Genomic DNA, 20,774 nt, shown 5'->3' with positions numbered 1-20,774 from the left:
TTGCTTTGGGTAGTATGGCCATTTTAACAATATTAATTCTTCTAATCTAAGAGCATGGGTTATATTTCCATTTCTTTGAATCCTCTTCAATTTCCTTTATGAATGTTTTATAGTTTTCACCTCCTAGGTTTAGATTGTTCTTAAAGATTTTTGATGTGACTTTAAATGGTATTCTTTCATTGTTAGTGTAAAGAAATGCAACAGATTTCTGTATATTTATCTTGTATCCTGCTAACTTTCTTAATTCTTTTGTTAGTTCTAATAGATTTTGTGTGGAGACTATAGGGTTCTCTCTATATATAGACGATCATTTCATCTGCAAATAGTGACAGTTTTACCTCTTCTTTTCCAAGTTAGATACTTTTTATTTCCTTTTCTTGTCCGATTGTGGTGGCTAGAAATTCCAAAACTATGTTGAATAGAATTGGTGAGAGTCAGCGTCCTTGTCTTATTCCTGAATTTAGCTTGAAGGCTTTCAGCTTTTCACCATTGAGTATTGCATTGGCTGTGAGTTTGTTATAAATGGTTTTTAATATGTTGAGAAACATTCTCCCTATACCCACTTTTATGAGTTTTTATCATGAATGGATGTTGAATTTTGTCACATGCTTTCTCTGCCTCTATTGAGATGATCATGTGTTTTTTGTCTTTCCTTTTGTTAATGTGGGGTATCACACTGATTGATTTGCAAATGTTGAGTCATCTGGAATGATTATGGTGCATGATCCTTTTTAGGCACTGTTGTATTTGGTTTGCTAGTATTTTGTTAAGGATTTTTGCCTGAATATTCATCAAAGACATTGGCCTGTAATTTTCTTTTTCTTTTTCTTTTTTGTAGTGTCTGGTTTTGGTATCAGGGTGTTGGTGGCTTCATAGAATGAATTTGGGAGTGTTCCATCCTCTTAAATTTTTTTGGAATGGTTTTAGAGGGATAGGTATAATCTCTTCTTTGTATGTTTGATAGAATTCCCCAGTGAAGTCCTCTGTTCCCCGACTTTTGTTTGAAGGGAGTTTTTAAAATTACAAATCCTATTCCACTTTTAGTGATTAGTCTGTTCATATTATCTGTTTCTTTTTGAATCACTCTTGGCAAGCTGTATGTTTCTAGAAACTTGTTCATTTCCTCCAGGTTGTCCACCTTTTTGGTACATAACTTTTCATAGTATTCTCTTATAATGTTTTTTATGGATGTGTTATCAGATATTTCTCCTCCTTCATTCCTTATTTTATGTATTTGGGTCCTCTCTCTTTTCTTTTTGGTGAGCCTGTCTAGAATTTGTTGATTCTGTTTATCTTAAAAAAAAAAAAACCCAAAACAGCTCTTGGTTTTATTGACCTTTTCTGTTATTTAAAAAATCTATTTTATTTATTTACCCTCCAATCTTCATTATTTCATTCCTTCTGCTGACCATTGGTTTTGTTTGTTCTTCTTTTTTGAAATTCTTTTAGGTGGTAGGTTAGGTTGTTTATTTGATTATTCCTGTTTCTTGAGGAGGTCCTGTATTGCTATGAACTTGCCTCTTAGAACTGCTTCTGCTGCATCCCATAAATTTTGTAAGGTTGTGTTTTCATTTTTGTTTGTCTTTAGGTATTTTCTGATTTCTTCTTTGATTTCATCTTTGACCCATTGGTTATTTTAGTAGCATGTTTATTTTCCTCATGTTTGTTCTGTTTCTGTTTTTCTTTCTGTGTTTAATTTCTAGATTCACACTGCTGTTGTCATAATGATGCTTGAAATTATCTCCATCCTCTTAAATTTATGAGGCTTGTTTTGTTACCTAGTATATGGTCTACCTTAGAGAACATTCCATGCACACTTGAAAAGAATGTGTATTTTGATGTTTTGCTTTGTTTTGTTTTTTGGATATTGTGTCTTGTAGATATAAATTAAGTTCAACTGGTCTACTGTGTCATTTAGGACCTCTGGTGCCTTATTGAATTTTCTGTCTAAATGATATTTCCATGGATATCAGTGGTTATTAAAGGCCCCTACTAAGGTTGTATTACTATCCCTTTCTCCCTTTATGTCCCTTAGTATTTATTTTATATATTTACATGCTCCAATATAGGGTGCATAAATTTAACAAGTGTAATATTATCTTCTTGTATTGATCCCTTTATAATTTATGGTGTCTTTCTTTTTCTTTCTTTATGGCATTTGTTTAAAAAACCTACAACCAAGAATACTCTAACAAGCAAGGCTCTCATTCACATTCGATGGAGAAATCAAAAGCATTACAGACAAGCAAAAGCTAAGAGGATTCAGCACCACCAAAGCATTATACAACAATTGCTAAAGGAACCTCTCTAGGCAAGAAAGACAAGAGAACAGAACAAAAGAGGAAAGGAAGAAAAAAGGCCTACAAAAACAAACCCAAAACAATTAGGAAAATGGCAATAGGAACATACATATTGATAATTACCTCAAATGTAAACAAATTAAATGCTCCAACCAAGAGACATAGACTGGCTGAATGGATACAAAAACAAGAGTTATATGTATGCTATCTACAAGAGACCCACATCAGACCTAGTGACATATATAGACTGAAAGTGAGGGGATGGAAAAAATATTCCAGGCAAATGGAAACCAAAAGAAAGCTGGGGTAGCAATACTCATAACAGAAAAAATAGACTTTAAAAAAAGGCTGTTGCAAGAGACAAGGAAGGACACTACATAATGATCAAGGGATTAATCCAAGGAGAAGATATAATATTTGTATATATTTATGCACCCAACATAACAGAATATCAATACATAAAGCAAATACTAACAACCATAAAAAGGGAAATCAACAGTAACACAATAATAGTGGGGGACTTTAACACCCTACTTACACCAATGGACAGATTATGCAGACAGAAAATTAATCAGGAAACACATGCCTTAAATGACACATTAGACTAGATAGACTTAATTGATATTTATAGGACATTTCATCCAAAAGCAGCAGAATACACTTTCTTCTCAAGTGCATGTGGAACATTCTGCAGGATAGACCACACCTTAGGTCACAAATGAAGCCTTGGTAAATTTAAGAAAATTGAAATTATACCAAACATCTTTTCCAACCACAATGATATGAGATTAAAACTCAATTACAGAAAAAAAAACTTTAAAAACCACAAACACATGGAGGCTAAACAATATGCTACTAAATAACCAATGGATCACTGAAGAAATCAAAGAAGAAATCAAAAAATACCTGGAAACAAATGACAATGGAAACATGATGACCCAAAACCTATGTGATGCAGCAAAAGCAGTTCTAAGAGGGAAGTTAATAGCAATACAACCCTACCTCAAGAAACGAGAGAAATCACAAATAAACAATCTGACCTTACACCTAAAGCAATTAGAGAAAGAAGAACAAATGAAACTCAAACTTAGAAGGAAAGAAATCATAAAGATCAGAGCAGAAATAAATGAAATAGAGAGAAAGAAAATAGCAAAGATCAATGAAACTAAAAGCTAGTTCTTTGAGAATATAAACAAAATTGATAAAACTTTATCCAGACTCACCAAGAAAAAAGGGAGATAATTTAAATCAATAAAATTGGAAATAAAAAGGGAGAAGTTACTGGCACCACAGAAATACAAAGGATCATAACATACTACTACAAGCAACTATATGTCTATAAAATGGACAACCTGAAAGAAATGGACAAATTCTTAGAAAGGTAAAACCTTCCAAGACTGAACCAGGAAGAAATAGGAAGTATGAACAGACTAATCACAAGTAATGAAATTGAAACTGTGATTTAAAATATTCCAACAAACCAAAGTCCAGGACCAGATGGCTTCACAGGTGAATTCTATCAAACATTTAGAGAATAAACACTTATCCTTCCCAAACTCTTCCAAAAATTGCAGAGGAAGGAACATTCCCCAGCTCATTCTATCAGGCCAATATTACCCTGATACCAAAACCAGACAAAGATATCAAAAAAAGGAAATTACAGGCCAGTATCACTGATGAACATAGATGCAAAAATCCTCAAAAAAATACAAGCAAACAGAATCCAACAACACATTAAAAGAATCATACACCCTGATCAAGTGGGATTTATCCCAGAGATGCAAGGATTCTTCAATATATGCAAAACAATCAATGTGATACACCATATTAACAAACTGATGAATAAAACCCATATGATCATCTCAATAGATTCAGAAAAAGCTTTTGACAAAATTCAACAATGATTTATGATAAAAACTCTCCAGAAAGTGAGCATAGAGGGAACCTATCTCAACATAATAAAGGCCATATGTGACAAACCCATAGCAAACATCATTCTCAATGGTGAAAAGCTGAAAGCATTTCCTCTAAGACCAAGAACAAGACAAGGATGTCCACTCTCACCATTATTATTCATCATAGTTTTGGAAGTCCTAGCCATGGAAATCAGAGAAGAAAAATAAATAGAAGGAATCCAAACTGGAAAAGAAGTAAAAATGTCACTGTTTGCAGATGACATGATACTATACATGGAAAATCCTAAAGATGCCACCAGAAAACTTCTAGAGCTAATCAATGAATTTGGTAAAGTTGCAGGTTACAAAATTGATACACAAAAATCTCTTGCATCCCTATACACTAACAATGAAAGATCAAAAAGAGAAATTAAGAAAACAATCCCATTTACCATTAGAGCAAAAAGAATAAAATACCTAGGAATAAACCTACCTAAGGAGACAAAAGACCTGTCCTCAGAAAACTATAAGATACTGATGAAAGAAATCAAAGATGGCACAAACAGATGGAGATATATAAGATATTCTTGGATTGGAAGAGTCAATATTGTTTGTTAAAATGACTATACTACTCAAAGCAATCTACAGATTCAGTGCAATTCCTTGTAAATTACCAAGGGCATTTTTCACAGAATTAGAACAAAAAAGTTTACAGTTTGTATGGAAACACAAAAGAGCACAAATAGCCAAAGCAATCTTGAGAAAGAAAAACAGATCTGGAAGAATCCAGCTCCCTGTCTTCAGACTATACTACAAAGCTACAGTAATCACGACAGTATGGTATTGGTGCAAAAACAGTAATATAGATCAAGGGAATAGGATATAAAGCCAAGAGATAAACCCATGAACCTATGGTCACCTAATCTATAACAAAGGAGGCAAGAAACAACAATGAAGCAAAGATAGTCTCTTCAATAAATGGTGCTGGGAAAACTGGACAGCTACATGTAAAAGAATGAAATTAGAACACTCCATAAGACCATACAGAAAAATAAACTCAAAATGGATTAAAGACCTGAATGAAAGGCTGGACACTATAAAAGTCTTAGAGGAAAACATAGGCAGAACACTCTTTGACATAAATTGCTGCATGACCTTTTTTCATCTACCTCTTAGAGTAATGAAAATAAGAAGAAAAATAAACAAATGGGATCTAATTTAACATAAAACTTTTGCATAGCAAAGGAAACTTAAAAAAAAAAACAAACCAAAAAGACAACCCACAGAATGGGAGAAAATTTTTGCAAATGAAACAACTGACAAGAGATTAATCTCCAAAATATACAAACAGGTCATAGAGCTCAATATCAAAAAAACAAATAACCCAAACAAAAAATGGGCAGAAGATCTAAATAGACATTTCTCTAAAGAAGACATACAAATGGCCAAAATGTACATTAAAAAAGATGCTCAACATCAGCAATTATTAGAGAAATGCAAATCAAAACTATAATGAGGTATCAACTCACACCATTCAGAATGGCCATCATCAAAAAATCTACAAACAATAAATGCTGGAGAAGATGTGGAGAAAATATAAGCCTCCTACACTGTTGGTGGGAATGTAAATTGGTACAGCAACTATGAGAACAGTACAGAGATTCCTTAAAAAACTAAAAATAAAACTACCATATGACCCAGCAATCCCACTCCTGGGCATATACCCAGAGAATACCATAATTCAAAAAGATACATGCACCCTAATATTCATTGAAGCAGTATTTACAATATCCATGACATGGAAGCAACCTAAATGTCTTTCAAAAGAGGACTGGATAAAGAAGATGTGGTACATATATGCAATGGAATATTACTCAGCCATTAAAAATAATAAAATAATGTAGCAACATGGATAGACCTGGAGATTATCACACTAAGTGAAGTAAGTCAGAGAAAGACAAATATTATATTACATCACTTATATGCAGAATAAAAAAATGATACAAATGAACTTATTTACAAAACAGGAACAGACTCACAGATTTAGAGAATGAATTTTTGGTTGTCAATGGGGAAAGGTAGCAGGGAGGGATATTTAAGGAGTTTGGGATTGACATGTACACACTGCTTTATTTAAAAAATAATAATAATAAATTATCAGAAGTAGTGTTCAAAGCATTACTAATAAAATGCTAAATGAACTTGCAAAAAGAACAGTTGAACACTTTAGAATTTCACTAGAAACTAGAAAATATTTTAAAAAACAGTCAGGACTGAAGAATATAATAACTGAAATTAAAAATTCACTAGAAAAAAATAACAGAAGACTAGGTGATACAGAAAAATGCATAAGTGATCTGCAAGGTAGAATAATGGATATCACCCAATCAGGACAGCAAAAAGAAAAACGATTTAAAAAATTATGGTAGTTTAAGGGACCTTTGAGACAATATCAAATGTTCTAACATTCACATTATAGGGATTCCAGAAGGGGAAAAGAGAGAGAAAGTGTCAAAAATGAATTTGATGAAATTGCAGCTGAAAACTTCCCAAATGTGAAGAAGGAAACAGATATCCAGGTGCAGAAAGCACAGAGAGTCCTAAACAAGATGAATGCAAAGAGACCCATACCAAGACATTTCATAATGAAAATGGCAAAAATTAAACACAAAGAGAGAATTCTAAATGCAGCAAGAGGGGGATTGATCAAGATGGAGGAGTAAGAGGACATCGAGCTCATCTTCCCCATGAACACAGCAAAAATTCAACTATACATGGAACAAGTCACACAGAAAGCTAGCTGAAAACTGGCAGAAAGACTCGTATACAACCAAGGCTGTTAGAAAGATCCACATGTAATGTGGTAGGAAGGAAAGAAAAGTGATTGGGTCAGGATCTGTGCCCCTGGGAAGGGCCTCAGAAGGAAGGGGAGAATGCACAGGCAGACACCAGCCCTTGGAAATGAGCCATGAGAGCCACAGATTGGGCACCCAAGTCCTGGACTCCTGAGCGGGAGAGATGAGCTCACTTGGTTGGTTGGAGGAATGATTGGACTAACGGGAGGGCTGTGGGAAGCCTGGACTTCACTAGTGATAAGCACGTGTGTATGTTGGCTTGCCTCTGAGGCAGGATGGAGAGAAGACTGATCTAATGATTGCCAGATTTCCATGGCCTTCTCTGAATGCATCCCAGCCTGAGCCCAGCAAATGCTTTGGCCTGCTCACTTCTTGCCACAGTGCCACACTGGATCTAGGGTTGCCATGACCAGGAAGAAGACTTGGCTGTAGAATGCAGAGGATACTGATTCCCAGAGGAGAGCCTGGGTAGAGTGGTGGTAGCTATTGTTAGTTCTTACTCAAGCAGTGCATCAGATGTAGCCCAAAACTCTGACAGTGGCCACTCTACCACAGCTCATGCCCTGTATATGCTGAGAATCCCCACAGGACTCCCACCTGCCCTGCATTATGATTCCAGAACTGGGTGGGTGCAGCAGAAGCTAGGGACTAAATCAGCTGTGAGGGACAAAGGGGACTTCCATCCAATGCTGTGTCTGAGCCAAGCAAGGAAAACAATTGTGGGTGCCTCCACAGGCAGTAAAATGGAGATAGCTTCATCCTCTGTCTGTAGCTGACATGAGCCTAGAGCTTGCACAGAGTCACATTGCTTCAGCACTCTGCCACTCTGGGGCAAGGACCCGAATCCTGGGAGAAGGGAAAACACACACTTAAACAGAGACAGCTCAGGCCTGACCCTCAGAACTTCTGCTCCAGCAACATGGGATCAGACCCCACCTCTGATAGGGCCATGATGGCTACTGAGCAGAGGGGAAGTTCCACCTCACACCCAGCTCCATCTCTAGCTTCTCCATCTCCAGCCCCACCAAAGTGATAGCTGCCAGCACACCCTGGGGAAAGAAATGACTTGCATCCACATCAAATCCAGCTCTCCAAGCAAAGGCATTGGGCACACACATTCTGTACAGGGCACTCCCACATAAGAACACCCCTTCAAGAAAGTAATAGGTAACTGTTTCACCTAAATTAATAGAGACAGAGAAATTTAAGCAAAATGAAAAGGCAGAGGAACTGCTCTCAATGAAAAGAGCAAGAGAATATACCTGAAGAAAATGAATAATGAAACAGAAATAAACAATTTGACAAAGAATTCAAAGCATTGGTAACAAAAATGTTAAGTAAATTAGGGAAGATTATAGATGAACACAGTAAAAATTTTAACAAGTAGAAAACATTTAAAAAGCCCCATTAAGAAATGAAGAATTAAATAAGTGAAATAAAATACACACTAGAAGGAATGAATAGCAAATTAAGTGATGCATAAGAACACATAAGTGATATGGAAGGTAGAATACTGGAAATCACCCAATCAGAACAGCAAAAAGAAAAACCAATTTAAAAATAAAAGCAGTATAAGATATCTGGGATAACATTAAGCGTACCAACGTTCACATTATAGGGGTCTCAGAAGAAGAGAGAGAGAAGGGGATTGAAGATGTATTTGAGTAAATTATGGCTGAAAACTTCCCAAACTTAAAGATGGAAACAGATATACAAGTACAGGAAGCACAGAGGGTACCAAACTAGATTAACCCAAACAGATCTACACCAAGATATACCATATTTTTACAAATAACAAAAGTTAAAGACACAATTATATAGGAATCAATAGAAAAACAAAGTCATATACAAGGGAACATCCATAAGACTATCAGCTAATTTCTCTGCAGAAACTTTGTAGGCAAGAAGGGAATGGTATAATATATTCAAAGGGTTGAAAGGGGAAAAAAAACCCTGCAACCTATGATACTCTACCCAGCAAGATTATCATTCAGAATCAGAGAGATAAAGAACTTCTCAGACAAGAAAAAACTAAAAGAGTTCATCAATACTAAACCTACCATAAAAGAAATGTTAAAGGGTCTTCTCTAAGTGGAAAAGAAGTAAGAATCTATTGTAAAGGGAAAATCCCACCAGGAAAGGCAAATATATAGTAAGGATTGAAGATCAACCAATTAAGTAAGCCAGTACAAAGATTAAAAAGACAACATATTATAAAAGCAACTATAACTACATAAACAGTTAAGAGATAAACATGAAGATGTAAAATATGATGTCAAAAAAAACAAAACATTGGGGAGGGAAGTAAAAAATGTGGATTTTTTAGAATGTGTTTGAACTTAAACGACTACGGGTTTAAAAGAGTAGATATAGTTATAGATCAACATATATGAACCCCATGCTAACCACAAATCGAAAACCTGACAGTGGCCACTCTACCACAGCTCATGCCCTGTATATGCTGAGAATCCCCACAGGACTCCCACCTGCCCTGCATTATGATTCCAGAACTGGGTGGGTGCAGCAGAAGCTAGGGACTAAATCAGCTGTGAGGGACAAAGGGGACTTCCATCCAATGCTGTGTCTGAGCCAAGCAAGGAAAACAATTGTGGGTGCCTCCACAGGCAGTAAAATGGAGATAGCTTCATCCTCTGTCTGTAGCTGACATGAGCCTAGAGCTTGCACAGAGTCACAGACCCAAAAAATAAAGACCCAAAAAATACAGACCCAAAAAATAAAAATAAGGGAATACAATAATACTACTTTAAAAAAAATCATCAAACCACAAGGGAAGAAAAACAGAAGAAGAAATGAACAGAGAAGAACTACAAAAACAATCAGAAAACAAGTAATAAGATGGGAATAAGTACATACCTATCAATAACTACTTCAGATGTCAATGGACTAAATGCTCCAATAAAAAAATATGGTGACTGAATACCAAAACAAGACCCATGTGTATGTTGCTTACAAGAGACTCACTTCAGAGTTAAACACACACACAGAAGGAAACTGAGGGGTTGGAAAAATATTTCATACAAATGAAATAAATATGAAAGTAGAGGTAACAATACTCAAAGACAAAATAGACTTTAAAACAAAGGCCATAACCAAAGACAAACAAAGGCATTATATAATGATAAAGGAATCAATACAAGAAGATGATATTTTGTTAACATATAAGAACCCAATATGGGAGCACCTAAATACATAAAACAAAATGACAATAATTCAATAATAGTAGGGAACTTTAACACTCTACTTATAGCAATTGACAGACCATTTGTACAGAAAATCAATAAGGCAACAGTGGTCTTAAATGACACAATAGTCCAGTTGGACTTAATAGATATCTATAGGACATTTGATCACAAAACAGCAAAATACACATTTTTTTCAAGTGCACATGGAACATTCTCCAGGATAGATCACATGTTAGGCCACAAAAGAAGCCTCAATAAATTTAAGAAGATAGAAATAATATCATGTACTTTTTCCCAACAACAATGGTATAAAACTAGAAATCAATTACAAGAAGAAAAATAGGAAAAGCACGAACACATGGAGACCAAACAACAGGCTTCTACAAAAACCAATGGTTCAATGAAGAAATCAAGGAGGAAATCAGAAAATACCTCCAGGTAGATGAAAATGGAAACACAAGTTTCCAAAATCTATGGGATGCAGCAAAAGCAGTTCTAAGAGGGAAGTTTTGTCAATACAGGCCTACCAGAAGAAACAAGAAAAATCTCAAAAAAACAATCTAAACTTCCATCTAAAAGAATTAGAAAAAGATGAACAAAGAAAGCCCAAAGTCAGCAGAAGAAAGGAAATCATAAAGATCAGCAAGGAAATAAATAACATGGAGATCAAACAAAAACAAAACAATAGAAATGGTCAATGAAACTAAGACCTAGTTTTTTTGAGAAGATAAACAAAATTGATCAATCTTTATGTAGCCTCATCAAAAAGAAAAGAGAGAGGATACAAATAAACAAAACAAATGAAAGAGGAGGAAATAACAATGAATTACACAGAGATAAAAAAATTAAAAGAGAAAACTATCAATAGTTATATGTCAACAAAATGGAAAACCTAGAAGAAATGGACAAATTTCTAGAAACATACAACCTTCCAAAACTGAACTAGAAAGCAATAGACAACCTAGTCAGAATGATCACTAGTAGTGAAATTAAATTTGTTACCAAAAAAACAAAAAAAAATTCCCAGCAAACAAAATTTCAAGGTCTGTTGAATTCAAAGGGAAATTCTACCAAACATTTAAAGAAGAGTTAGAGTTACCCTGGTGGTGCAGTGGTTAAGAATCTGCCTGCCAACATAGGGGGCATAGGTTTGAACCCTGGTCCAGGAAGATCCCACATGCCACAGAGCAACTAAGCCCATGCATCACAACTACTCAGCCTGCACTCTAGAGCCCGTGAGCCACAACTCCTAAGCCCATATGCTGCAACTACTGAAGCCCATGTGCCTACAGCCCATGCTCTGCAACAAGAGAAGCCACTGCAATGAGAAGCCCATGCACCACAATGAAGAGTAGCTCCTGCTCGCTGCAATTAGAGAAAGCCCTCACGCAATCAATGAAGACCCAATGCAGCCAACAATAAAATAAGTAAAATAAATTTTTAAAAAATAAAGAAGAGTTAATACCTATTCTTCTCAAACCATACAAAGAAATTATAGAGGATGGAGTATTCTCAAATTCATTATACGAGGCCACCATTACCCTGATACCAAAACCAGAAAAAGAAACTATAAAATCAAAATTATGCACCAATATCTCTGATGAATATATATGTAAAAATCCTGAACAAAATATTAGCAAAAGGAACCAACAGTACATAAAAAGGATCTATGGTTAAGTGGGACTTATTCCAGGGTTGCAAGAATGGTTCAATATTTGCAAATCAATCAAAACAGATTAACAAAAAGAAGAATAAAAATCATGAGATAATCTCAATAAGCACTGAAGAAGCACTTGACAAAATTCAGCATGTTTATAATAAAAACTCTCAAAAAGTGAGCATAGAGGGAATATACCTCACCATAATAAAGGCAAGCCTACAGTTAACATCATACTCAATGATGAAAAGATGAAAGCTTTTTCTCTAATACAGTGGTCCCCAACCTTTTTGGCACCAGGGACCAGTTTCATGGAAGACAACTTTTCCATGGACTGGGGTGGTGGAGATGGTTTCGGGATGATTCAAGTGCATTACATTTATTGTGCACTTTATTTCTATTATTATAACATTGTAATATATAATGAAATAATTATACAACTCACCATAATGCAGAATCAGTAGGAGCCCTGAGCTTGTTTTCACTTGCCACTCATTGATAGGGTTTTGATATGAGTCTGCAAGCAATTGATTTATTATGGTCTCTGTGCAGTCAAACCATTCTGCTAATGATAATCTGTATTTGCAGCCACTCCCCAGCACTAGCATCATTTCCTCAGCTCTACCTCAGATCATCAGGCATTAGATTCTCATAAGGAGTGTGCAACCTAGATCCCTTGTATGCACAGTTCACAGTAGGGTTTGTGCTCCTATGAGACTCTAAGGCCACCACTGATATGACAGGAGAAGGAGCTCAGGCAGTAATGCAAGTGATGGGGAGCAGCTGTAAATACAGATGAAGTTTCACTCGCTTGCCCACTGCTCGCCTCCTGCTGTGCAGTTTGGTTCCTAACAGGCCACAGACCAGTACCAGTCATTGGCCCGGGGGTGGGGACCCCTGCTCTAATACAAAGAACAAGACTAGGATGCCCATTATTGCCACTTTTGCTCAACATAGTATTGGAAATTCATGTTAGAGAAGTTAAACAAGAAAAAGAAGTAAAAGGCATCCAAATTGGAAGGGAGGAAGTAAAACTGTCACTATTTGCAGATGACATAGAAAACCTGAGGTTTATAACAAAAAGCTATTAGAACTGATAAATGATTTCAGTAAAGTTACAGGATACAAGATTAATATACAGAAATCTGTAGATTTTCTATACACTAATAATGAACTAGAAGAAATGTAAATTAAGGAAACCATCCCATTTACAATCACATCAAAAAGAATAAAATACCTAGGAATAAACTTAACCAAGGAGATGAAAGACCTATACTCTAAAACTATAAAACATTGATAAAGAAATTTGAAAATAATACAAAAAATGGAAATATATTCCATGTTCTTGGATTTGAAGAATTAATATTGTTAAAATATCCATACCACCCAAAGCAATCTACAGATTTAATGTAATCCCTATCCAAATACCCATGACATTTTTCACTGATCTAGAACTAGTAATCCTAAAATTTATATGGAACCACAAAAGACCCTGAATAGCAAAAGCAATCATCAGAAAAAAAGAACGAAACTGAAAGTGTCATGCTCCCTGACTTTAGACTATACTACAAATCTACAGTAATCCAAACAGATTGGTACTGGCACAAAAACAGACACATATATCAGTGGAACAGAACAGAGAGCCCAGAAATTAATCCATATACATATAGCCAATTAATCCATGACAAAGGGCACAAAAATGTACAATGAGGAAAAGACAGTCTCTTCAGTAAGTGGTGCTGGGAAAACTGGACAGCTACATATAAAAGAATGAAATAAAGCATTTTCTAACACCATATAAAAATAAAATCAAAATATATTAAAGACCTAAATTTAATATCATAAACCATAAAATGTCTAGAAGAAAGCATATGGGGGACACTCTTTGACATAATTTGTAGCAATATTTTTTTTGGATCTGTCTCCCCAGGCAAAGGAAACAAAACAAAAATAAATAGATGGGACCTAATTAAACTTAACAGCTTTTGCACAGCCAAGGAAACCATCTACAAAATGAAAAGGCAACCTACTGAATGGGAGAAAATATCTTCAAACAGTATGTCCAATAAGGTGTAAAATCATATATATATATATATATATATATATATATATATATCTCATGAAAACTTCATATAAAAAAAGAAGAACCTAATGAAAAAATGGGTAGAAGACCTGCAGACACATTTTTCTAAAGACATATACATGGCCAACAGGCACATGAAAAAAATGCTCAACATCACTAAACATCAGGGAAATGCAAATCAAAACCACAAAGAGGTATCACCTCACACCCTTCAGGATGGCTAATATCAAAATGTCTACAAATAACAAATGTTGGATAAAATGTGGAGAAAAAGAAACCCTAGTACACTTTTGGTGGGAATGTAAATTGGTGTAACCATTATGGAAAACAATATGGAGGTTTCTCAAAAAACATAAATAGAACTACCATATGATCCAAGCAATTCCACTTCTGGGTATATATCTGAAGAAAATGAAAATGCTAGTTTGAAAAGACTAGTATTTTCAACGTTGGAATAGCACCCCAACGTTCATAGCAGCATTATTTACAATAACCAAAATATGGAAGCAACCTAAGTGTCCATCAACAGAAGAATGGATAGAGAAGTGTATATATATACTCAATGAAATATTACTAGGCATAAAAAAGAATGAAATTCTGCCATTTGCAGCAGCTTGGACGGCCCTAAAGAGTATTATGTTTAGTGAAATAAGTCAAACAGAGAAAGACATATTTTATGATATCACTTACATGTGGAATCTAAAAAATAATATAAATGAATGTATATGCAAAATAGAAACAGACTCACACGTGTAGAACACAAACTTGTGGTTACCAAAGCAGAAAGGGAAGCGGGGAAGGGGTAAATTAGGAGAATGAGATGAAGAGATATAAACTACTATTATAAAATAGATAAGCAACAAGGATATATTGTATAGCACAGGAAATTATAGCCATTATCTTGTAATAATTTATAATGGAGTATAATCTGCAAAAATACTAAATCACTATGCTTTATACCTGAGAATGATATAATATTGTAAATCAACTATACGTCAATAAAAAAAGATGTGGTACACACACACACACACACCACACACACACACACACACACACACACACTGGAATATTACTCAGCCATAAAAAAATAAAATCTTGCCATTTGAAACAAAGTGGATGGACCTGGACAGTATTATGCTTAGTGAAATAAGTCAGACAAAGACAAGTATAAGTTTTCACTTACATGTAGAATCTAAAAGAAGAAAACAAATGAATAAATATAACAAAACAGAAAGAGAATCACAGATATAGAGAATAAACTAGTGGTTACCAACGGGAAGAGGAATGGTGGGTACAAATTTCAGTTCTGCAAGATAAATAAGTCCTAGAAGTCTAATGTACAACAATGTGACTGTAGTTAACAATATTGTATACTTGAAATTTGCTAAGAGGGTGTATCTTAGGTGTTCTCATGAGACACACACACACACACACACACAAGGTAACTTTGTGAGGTGATGGACGGGTTAATCAGTTTGTTTGTGGTGAATATTTCAGAATGTATACATATCAAATCACCCATTTTTACATCTTGAATATGAACAATTTTAATTTTCAACTATAAAGTTGGAGGAGAAAAAGAATAAATTAAGACAAAAAGCCTAACTGTGTGGAAGTGAGACTGGAATTGAAAGGATACAAATAATAGCTCACATATATTGAGAGTTTACTATATGTCAGACAGTATTCTAAGTGTTTAAACTATTAATATTCCCAGATAAGGAAACTGAGGCAAAGAAAGGTGAAGTAACTTTCAGCTAATGAGTGATAGACTGGGATGTCAAATTCAGGCAGTGTAGTTTCACAGTGTATGCTCTTGGCTATTATGTTTACATCCTCAATAAATGAGCTATTTGAAGAAAGAAATAATAGAAGTTTAGAAACACATAACTGGGAGCACAGAGAATGTTAAGAATCAATCATTAATTTTGAGCCTGAGTGAATGGGTGATGCTGTTATTAAAAACTGGGGCTTAACTGTATGTTAAATGGAAATTGTTGTATCTGTACTTTCTGCTTTGCATGATTGTATGCTCAAAGGAGATGAAGGGCTGCATTGCATACTAGAGGTGGTATCCAGATAAGCTAGAGCCTCATGGCTCTCTGCTGAGAATATCTACCAGAGACAAGGATATCACTCTCTGGAACCCCTCGCAATGAACCCCAATCTTTAGAGTGCAATAAAGCAGGCATTTCTTCAGCTGTCTCAGTTCCAAAGAACCTGTGGGATACCAGTAATAGAAAAAAAGTATACCCAGGTTGCATACCAAGGTTGGGTTCTATACAAACTCTAATACAGTATATGTTTACAAGAAAAGAGGCCCCCTTCCTAGTCCAGGGTGTCCAAATCTCACTTCTGAGCTGGAGATGATTGGGGGTGAGAAGTCTTCAAGGAGAGGGTACAAACTGATGACTAAAAAGCTATTTCTGGCCCATAGGCAGGTTTCTTTGAATCTATGGTGTTATAAAATTTGTTTAATTACATGACAACATTCAAAATCTAGGATGTTTCACATAAAAATCATGATTCTTGGGTTTCCCCGGTGGCGCAGTGGTTGAGAGTCCACCTGCCGATGCAGGGGATGCGGGTTCGTGCCCCGGTCCGGGAAGATCCCACATGTCACGGACCGGCTGGGCCCATGAGCCATGGCCGCTGACCCTGCGCGTCCGGAGCCTGTGCTCCACAATGGGAGAGACCACAACATTGAGAGGCCCACGTACCACAAAAAAAAAAAAATCAATCATGACTCGTTTTAATTTGGGAGATTTGGTAATACTTATTTGGAGTTGAGTGATAGTTCTCCTTCAGATGGGGCAATTTGCTCACTCCCTCAGCACCCCCCTCAGCCCCCAGGTCTGCTTTACTTATTCTTTCTAATGTCCACCTTTCATTTCTAATGAGAACAAAGATATGTTATAGGTTGGTAAATGATGCTGAGCTCCAAAAGCCTGCTTTAATTTCACTGTACTTTTCAATACTCAATAAAACTTGTAGGGCTCTGGTAGCAAGGGAGGGAGTCTTATCTGCCTTAATCTTCTTATAAATGTTATGACTTCCCAATTAGAAAGACCTACAGGTGCTCAATGGGAATGATAACTATTCAGAAGACACCAGGTTTAGTGTTTTCTTAGGCTGGTTTCATGAAAGCTACCGTAGAGTAGAAACAAGACATAGGGGTAAAAGCCATGAATGGAACCTGTGCCCATGAGTATAACTAGATCAACCTTTGTTTCCAGACTTTCTTCTCTTCCTGTCTCTCAGAGACTGTGTGTGTGTGTGTGTGTGTGTGTGTGTGTGTGTGTGTGTGTGTGTGTGTTGGGGGTAGAGTGGAGGTGGGCAGACCTGTATGGATTCTTCGGTGGGCTTTCAGGTGAGAGCTTTTTGTGTACACTTTGCTGCATCCCGCAAAGTCACACTGGTGAATCCGTCTTCTCTTCAAGTCAAGGGACTCTTCTCCCTGCATTTGGCTCATTGCTGCTGGCCTGAGCAAAGAAAGAGAGATAAGGCCAAATAGTGATTTTAAAGTGGAGGCTAAATAAATGGACTTACATATAATGGGATCACCTCATACATGCATTTAATTTATGCAAATTTAATACCAGCCCCCCCCCCCAATAATTGAAATAGCTCAAGCAATTCCCTCAACTAAGCCATTCTGCTCAGTAAATGCAGGTCCCAGAAGGTGGTAATGTTTCTTTGGGTGGTTTCTGTTCCCAAGCAATATGAGCATTTCACTTTAATAAGCTTCATTCTTAGGTTTAAAGAAATGTATTTTTCATCCAACATGGTTGCTAAAACACAAGCCAATGATAAGGTTGCTTTAAACTTACAGAGACAAACAGAATGCAACTGTACTTTATAGGAAATTTGTATATTTTCCAAGGGTAAAAATTGATGATCTACAATTAAAACATTACTGTGTCATAACATCCATGTCCATGCACATGTGTGCATACAAGCTCATACCTTCGCTGAAAAGGCAGTTTACTTATATTTTGTTGTCCTCGAATTCTTACTATTGTGTCTGAGAATTTGTTCCACTTTTACCACAGACACACACATATATACACGGAGACAGACCTGAAGTAAAGATAAAAGTACTTACTCTTGTACCTGAATACCCTGTAAGGCTGAGGATCCACTCTCAATTGCACTCTCCTCACTGTCACTTGGGATCTCCAATGGAGACATGGAGGTGGGGTCAACTTTAACTAAAAGCAAAGAAAAGGAGCAGTGTGGGCTACAAATATATGAACCTCTAATCATTTTCAGGATTCCCAGTTTGGCCCACAATGAAAAGTAGCAGCAAGATAGAGAAATAAAGAAAAAGCAAAGATGGAAGAAGTATATTTGTATGGAAGGAAAAGAAGAGCATTTAAAATTTTAGCAGAGCGGGATAAAGAAATTTCTTTGAGGGAAGGGTAGTGTGGAGCATTGTCACTAGAATGAGCTTCTCTAGGATAGTGAGCAAGATAAGATAGTGGGTTTCCCTAGGATAAGGTCTGGGTACGATTCAACTCCCTATCTCGAGGACCCAAGACAGTGTCTGTTGAAAAGTCAGGTTCAATTTGTATTTGTTGAATCAAACTCTAAATAGTTCCCTGGCTGTCCTCAGATCAATGCCTAGGCTCATGCTAGAGGTGAGAACATCCCCTTTGGCTTTTGTGTTCCTTAATGGAAATGAGTCATTGAGATGAGACACATAATGCATGTCTAGCAGGTGCTTGATACATGTTAATGTCCTTCCCTTCCACCTATGTTGGCAGAAGCCCTTAAATCTTTATTGACAACCAATGGTGTTTCTGACGCCTAACAAAACTCAGTTACATGGTCAGACATCTAGATCTAGTGAAAGCTTCAAAATTTCTATATAGAAGAAACTTAAGCGTGGCAATAAAGTTGGGGACGGGGAGTATTTGGCTAGAGCAGTCACCTCCATACATTGTGTATCATTCACTAAAACGTTTTAAGCATATATCTGTGTCTGTGTCTCTGCATGCGTATGTGTGTGTTTATGATATAAATGTACTAGCATCCTAAAATTTTGTGTACATTATGAAAAATAAACAAAATATCATGTAAAGGGTGAGACAATACAAATAGAAGTTTTGATGCTTTCTTTTTGTGCTCCAAATACTTTGTGCAATACCCCCTTTGCCCCCCACCAAGGTGTAAGCATACCATTTGGAGACCACTGTGCTAATGGTCTTAGCTTGAAACTATGTTGAACACTTTACAATTTATTCCATTTATTTAAAATGGTTCTGATTTGGCTTCCCTGGTGGCGCAGTGGTTGAGAGTCCGCCTGCTGATGCAGGGGACGCGGGTTCATGCCATGGTCTGGGAAGATCCCACAGTGAGGCCCGCATACCGCAAAAAAAACAAAAAACAAACAAAAAAATAAAATGGTTCTGATGGACTGATGGATATTATGATGGGGGGGAATTCAAAGCCCATCAAACCATCCCTTGGTGTTACCACTGCCTTGATATCAGTAAATTCTCACACAAAGAATTTTATTTTCCCATCTCCTGTTTTGTTTGGCTCTCTCCCTATATGAAAATTTATAATTGTATTTTAAATAAACCCCTCAGGGGATCTCAAAAGCAAGATTGTTATGAATACTTATCATTACCACAACTAACCACTAATCGATAACGGCATTCTTATTCAAAAGAACACAGCGGAGTCTCAGCAACTTGATGCTTAGTATGTCATTCTCCTACATTTAGTGATGGAAAGATCACAAGGCATTGAATTTCAAAGGTAGAAAACTCTTAGAAAGTTTTTTTTTTACACTGAGCTGAAATCTGGTTCCTAGTCATTTCCACCCGCATATCTGCCCTTTGGTCTTTTTAATTCATGCTAAACATTTATCATCTCCTTTCTGACATGGGTTTTAGTCCTCTCACCATCTTAATCTTTCTCCTCTGATTATACTCCAATTTCCCAACATCCTTCCTAAAGCTGAACATCCAAAACTGCTTGTAATTCTACAGATGTGGTGAAGGTAAATATCTTGAACCACTTCAAGAAGCCATATAATTTTCTTCCATCATTCTCCATTACAAACTAGATATGTCTCTAGGAGGGGAACTGGGTGGCTGGGGGATAGTGGTGAAAGGGAGATAAACATACCTTTCTGAATTCTGAACTTATTTTAAAAATAAATAAAAGGTAAGATTACAGCATATGAACTCTCTCCTGGAAAAAGTTTCAAGTTTGTTCATCACATCATTTTTTACAAGACAACTATTATCTACCACTGTCCTCTCTGGAGATGTACAAAGAAAAATAAGATGGAGTCTTGTCCTCGAGAAATTTACAATTCAATTGGGAAGAATGCCCATACACTTGTGATACAAGCATGTAAAAAATAACGTGGAAGGTGATAGATGCTAAATGAGGTGGAACACAGGAAAGATGGCAAAATTTCAAAGAAGACTATTTTACCTGTAGGGAAGAGAAAAGGTACAGTGCTGGGAGAGGCTGGGGGATAAGGCTGGCTATGTATGTAGGGCTAGAAACATTCTCAACTTTTCTACAAAGCATTCTTAATGGCATAGAAGACTAAACACATCCTCCTGGAAAGTCCCAGTGTAGTTGCTTTAGTAGCTTAAAACTATTTTTGAAGGTCATGTTTTAAAATATTATTCAAATATTATATTTTCTCTTTAATAAAATCATATTTTAAAAATATAAAATGTTTTAAATTACTTACTGTCAAATAATATAGAGGTTCCAGAAAGATACATAGTATTTCACTCAAAGATATGTATAC

The 20,774-nt window shown here is 36.1% G+C and overlaps 1 protein-coding gene across 3 annotated transcripts in view; it reads right to left on the bottom strand.

Annotated features, from left to right (window-relative positions):
* Positions 1–20,774, bottom strand: part of KLF8 (KLF transcription factor 8) — a 71,622-nt gene that overhangs the window by 14,533 nt on the left and 36,315 nt on the right. For 2 of the 3 annotated variants that reach the window (XM_049704629.1, XM_049704627.1), the window contains exons 3-4: positions 18,099–18,204; positions 17,336–17,475 (exon numbers count right to left, since the gene is read on the bottom strand). In XM_049704629.1, the coding sequence (XP_049560586.1) occupies positions 17,336–17,475; positions 18,099–18,204 (246 nt within the window). The remainder of the gene's footprint in view (positions 1–17,335; positions 17,476–18,098; positions 18,205–20,774) is intronic. The other variant, XM_049704628.1, reaches the window with a different exon arrangement.

The sequence above is a fragment of the Orcinus orca genome, chromosome X (assembly GCF_937001465.1).
Source record: "Orcinus orca chromosome X, mOrcOrc1.1, whole genome shotgun sequence".
Taxonomy (NCBI): Eukaryota; Metazoa; Chordata; class Mammalia; order Artiodactyla; family Delphinidae; genus Orcinus; species Orcinus orca.
This window is presented reverse-complemented; position numbering and strand designations above follow the sequence as displayed.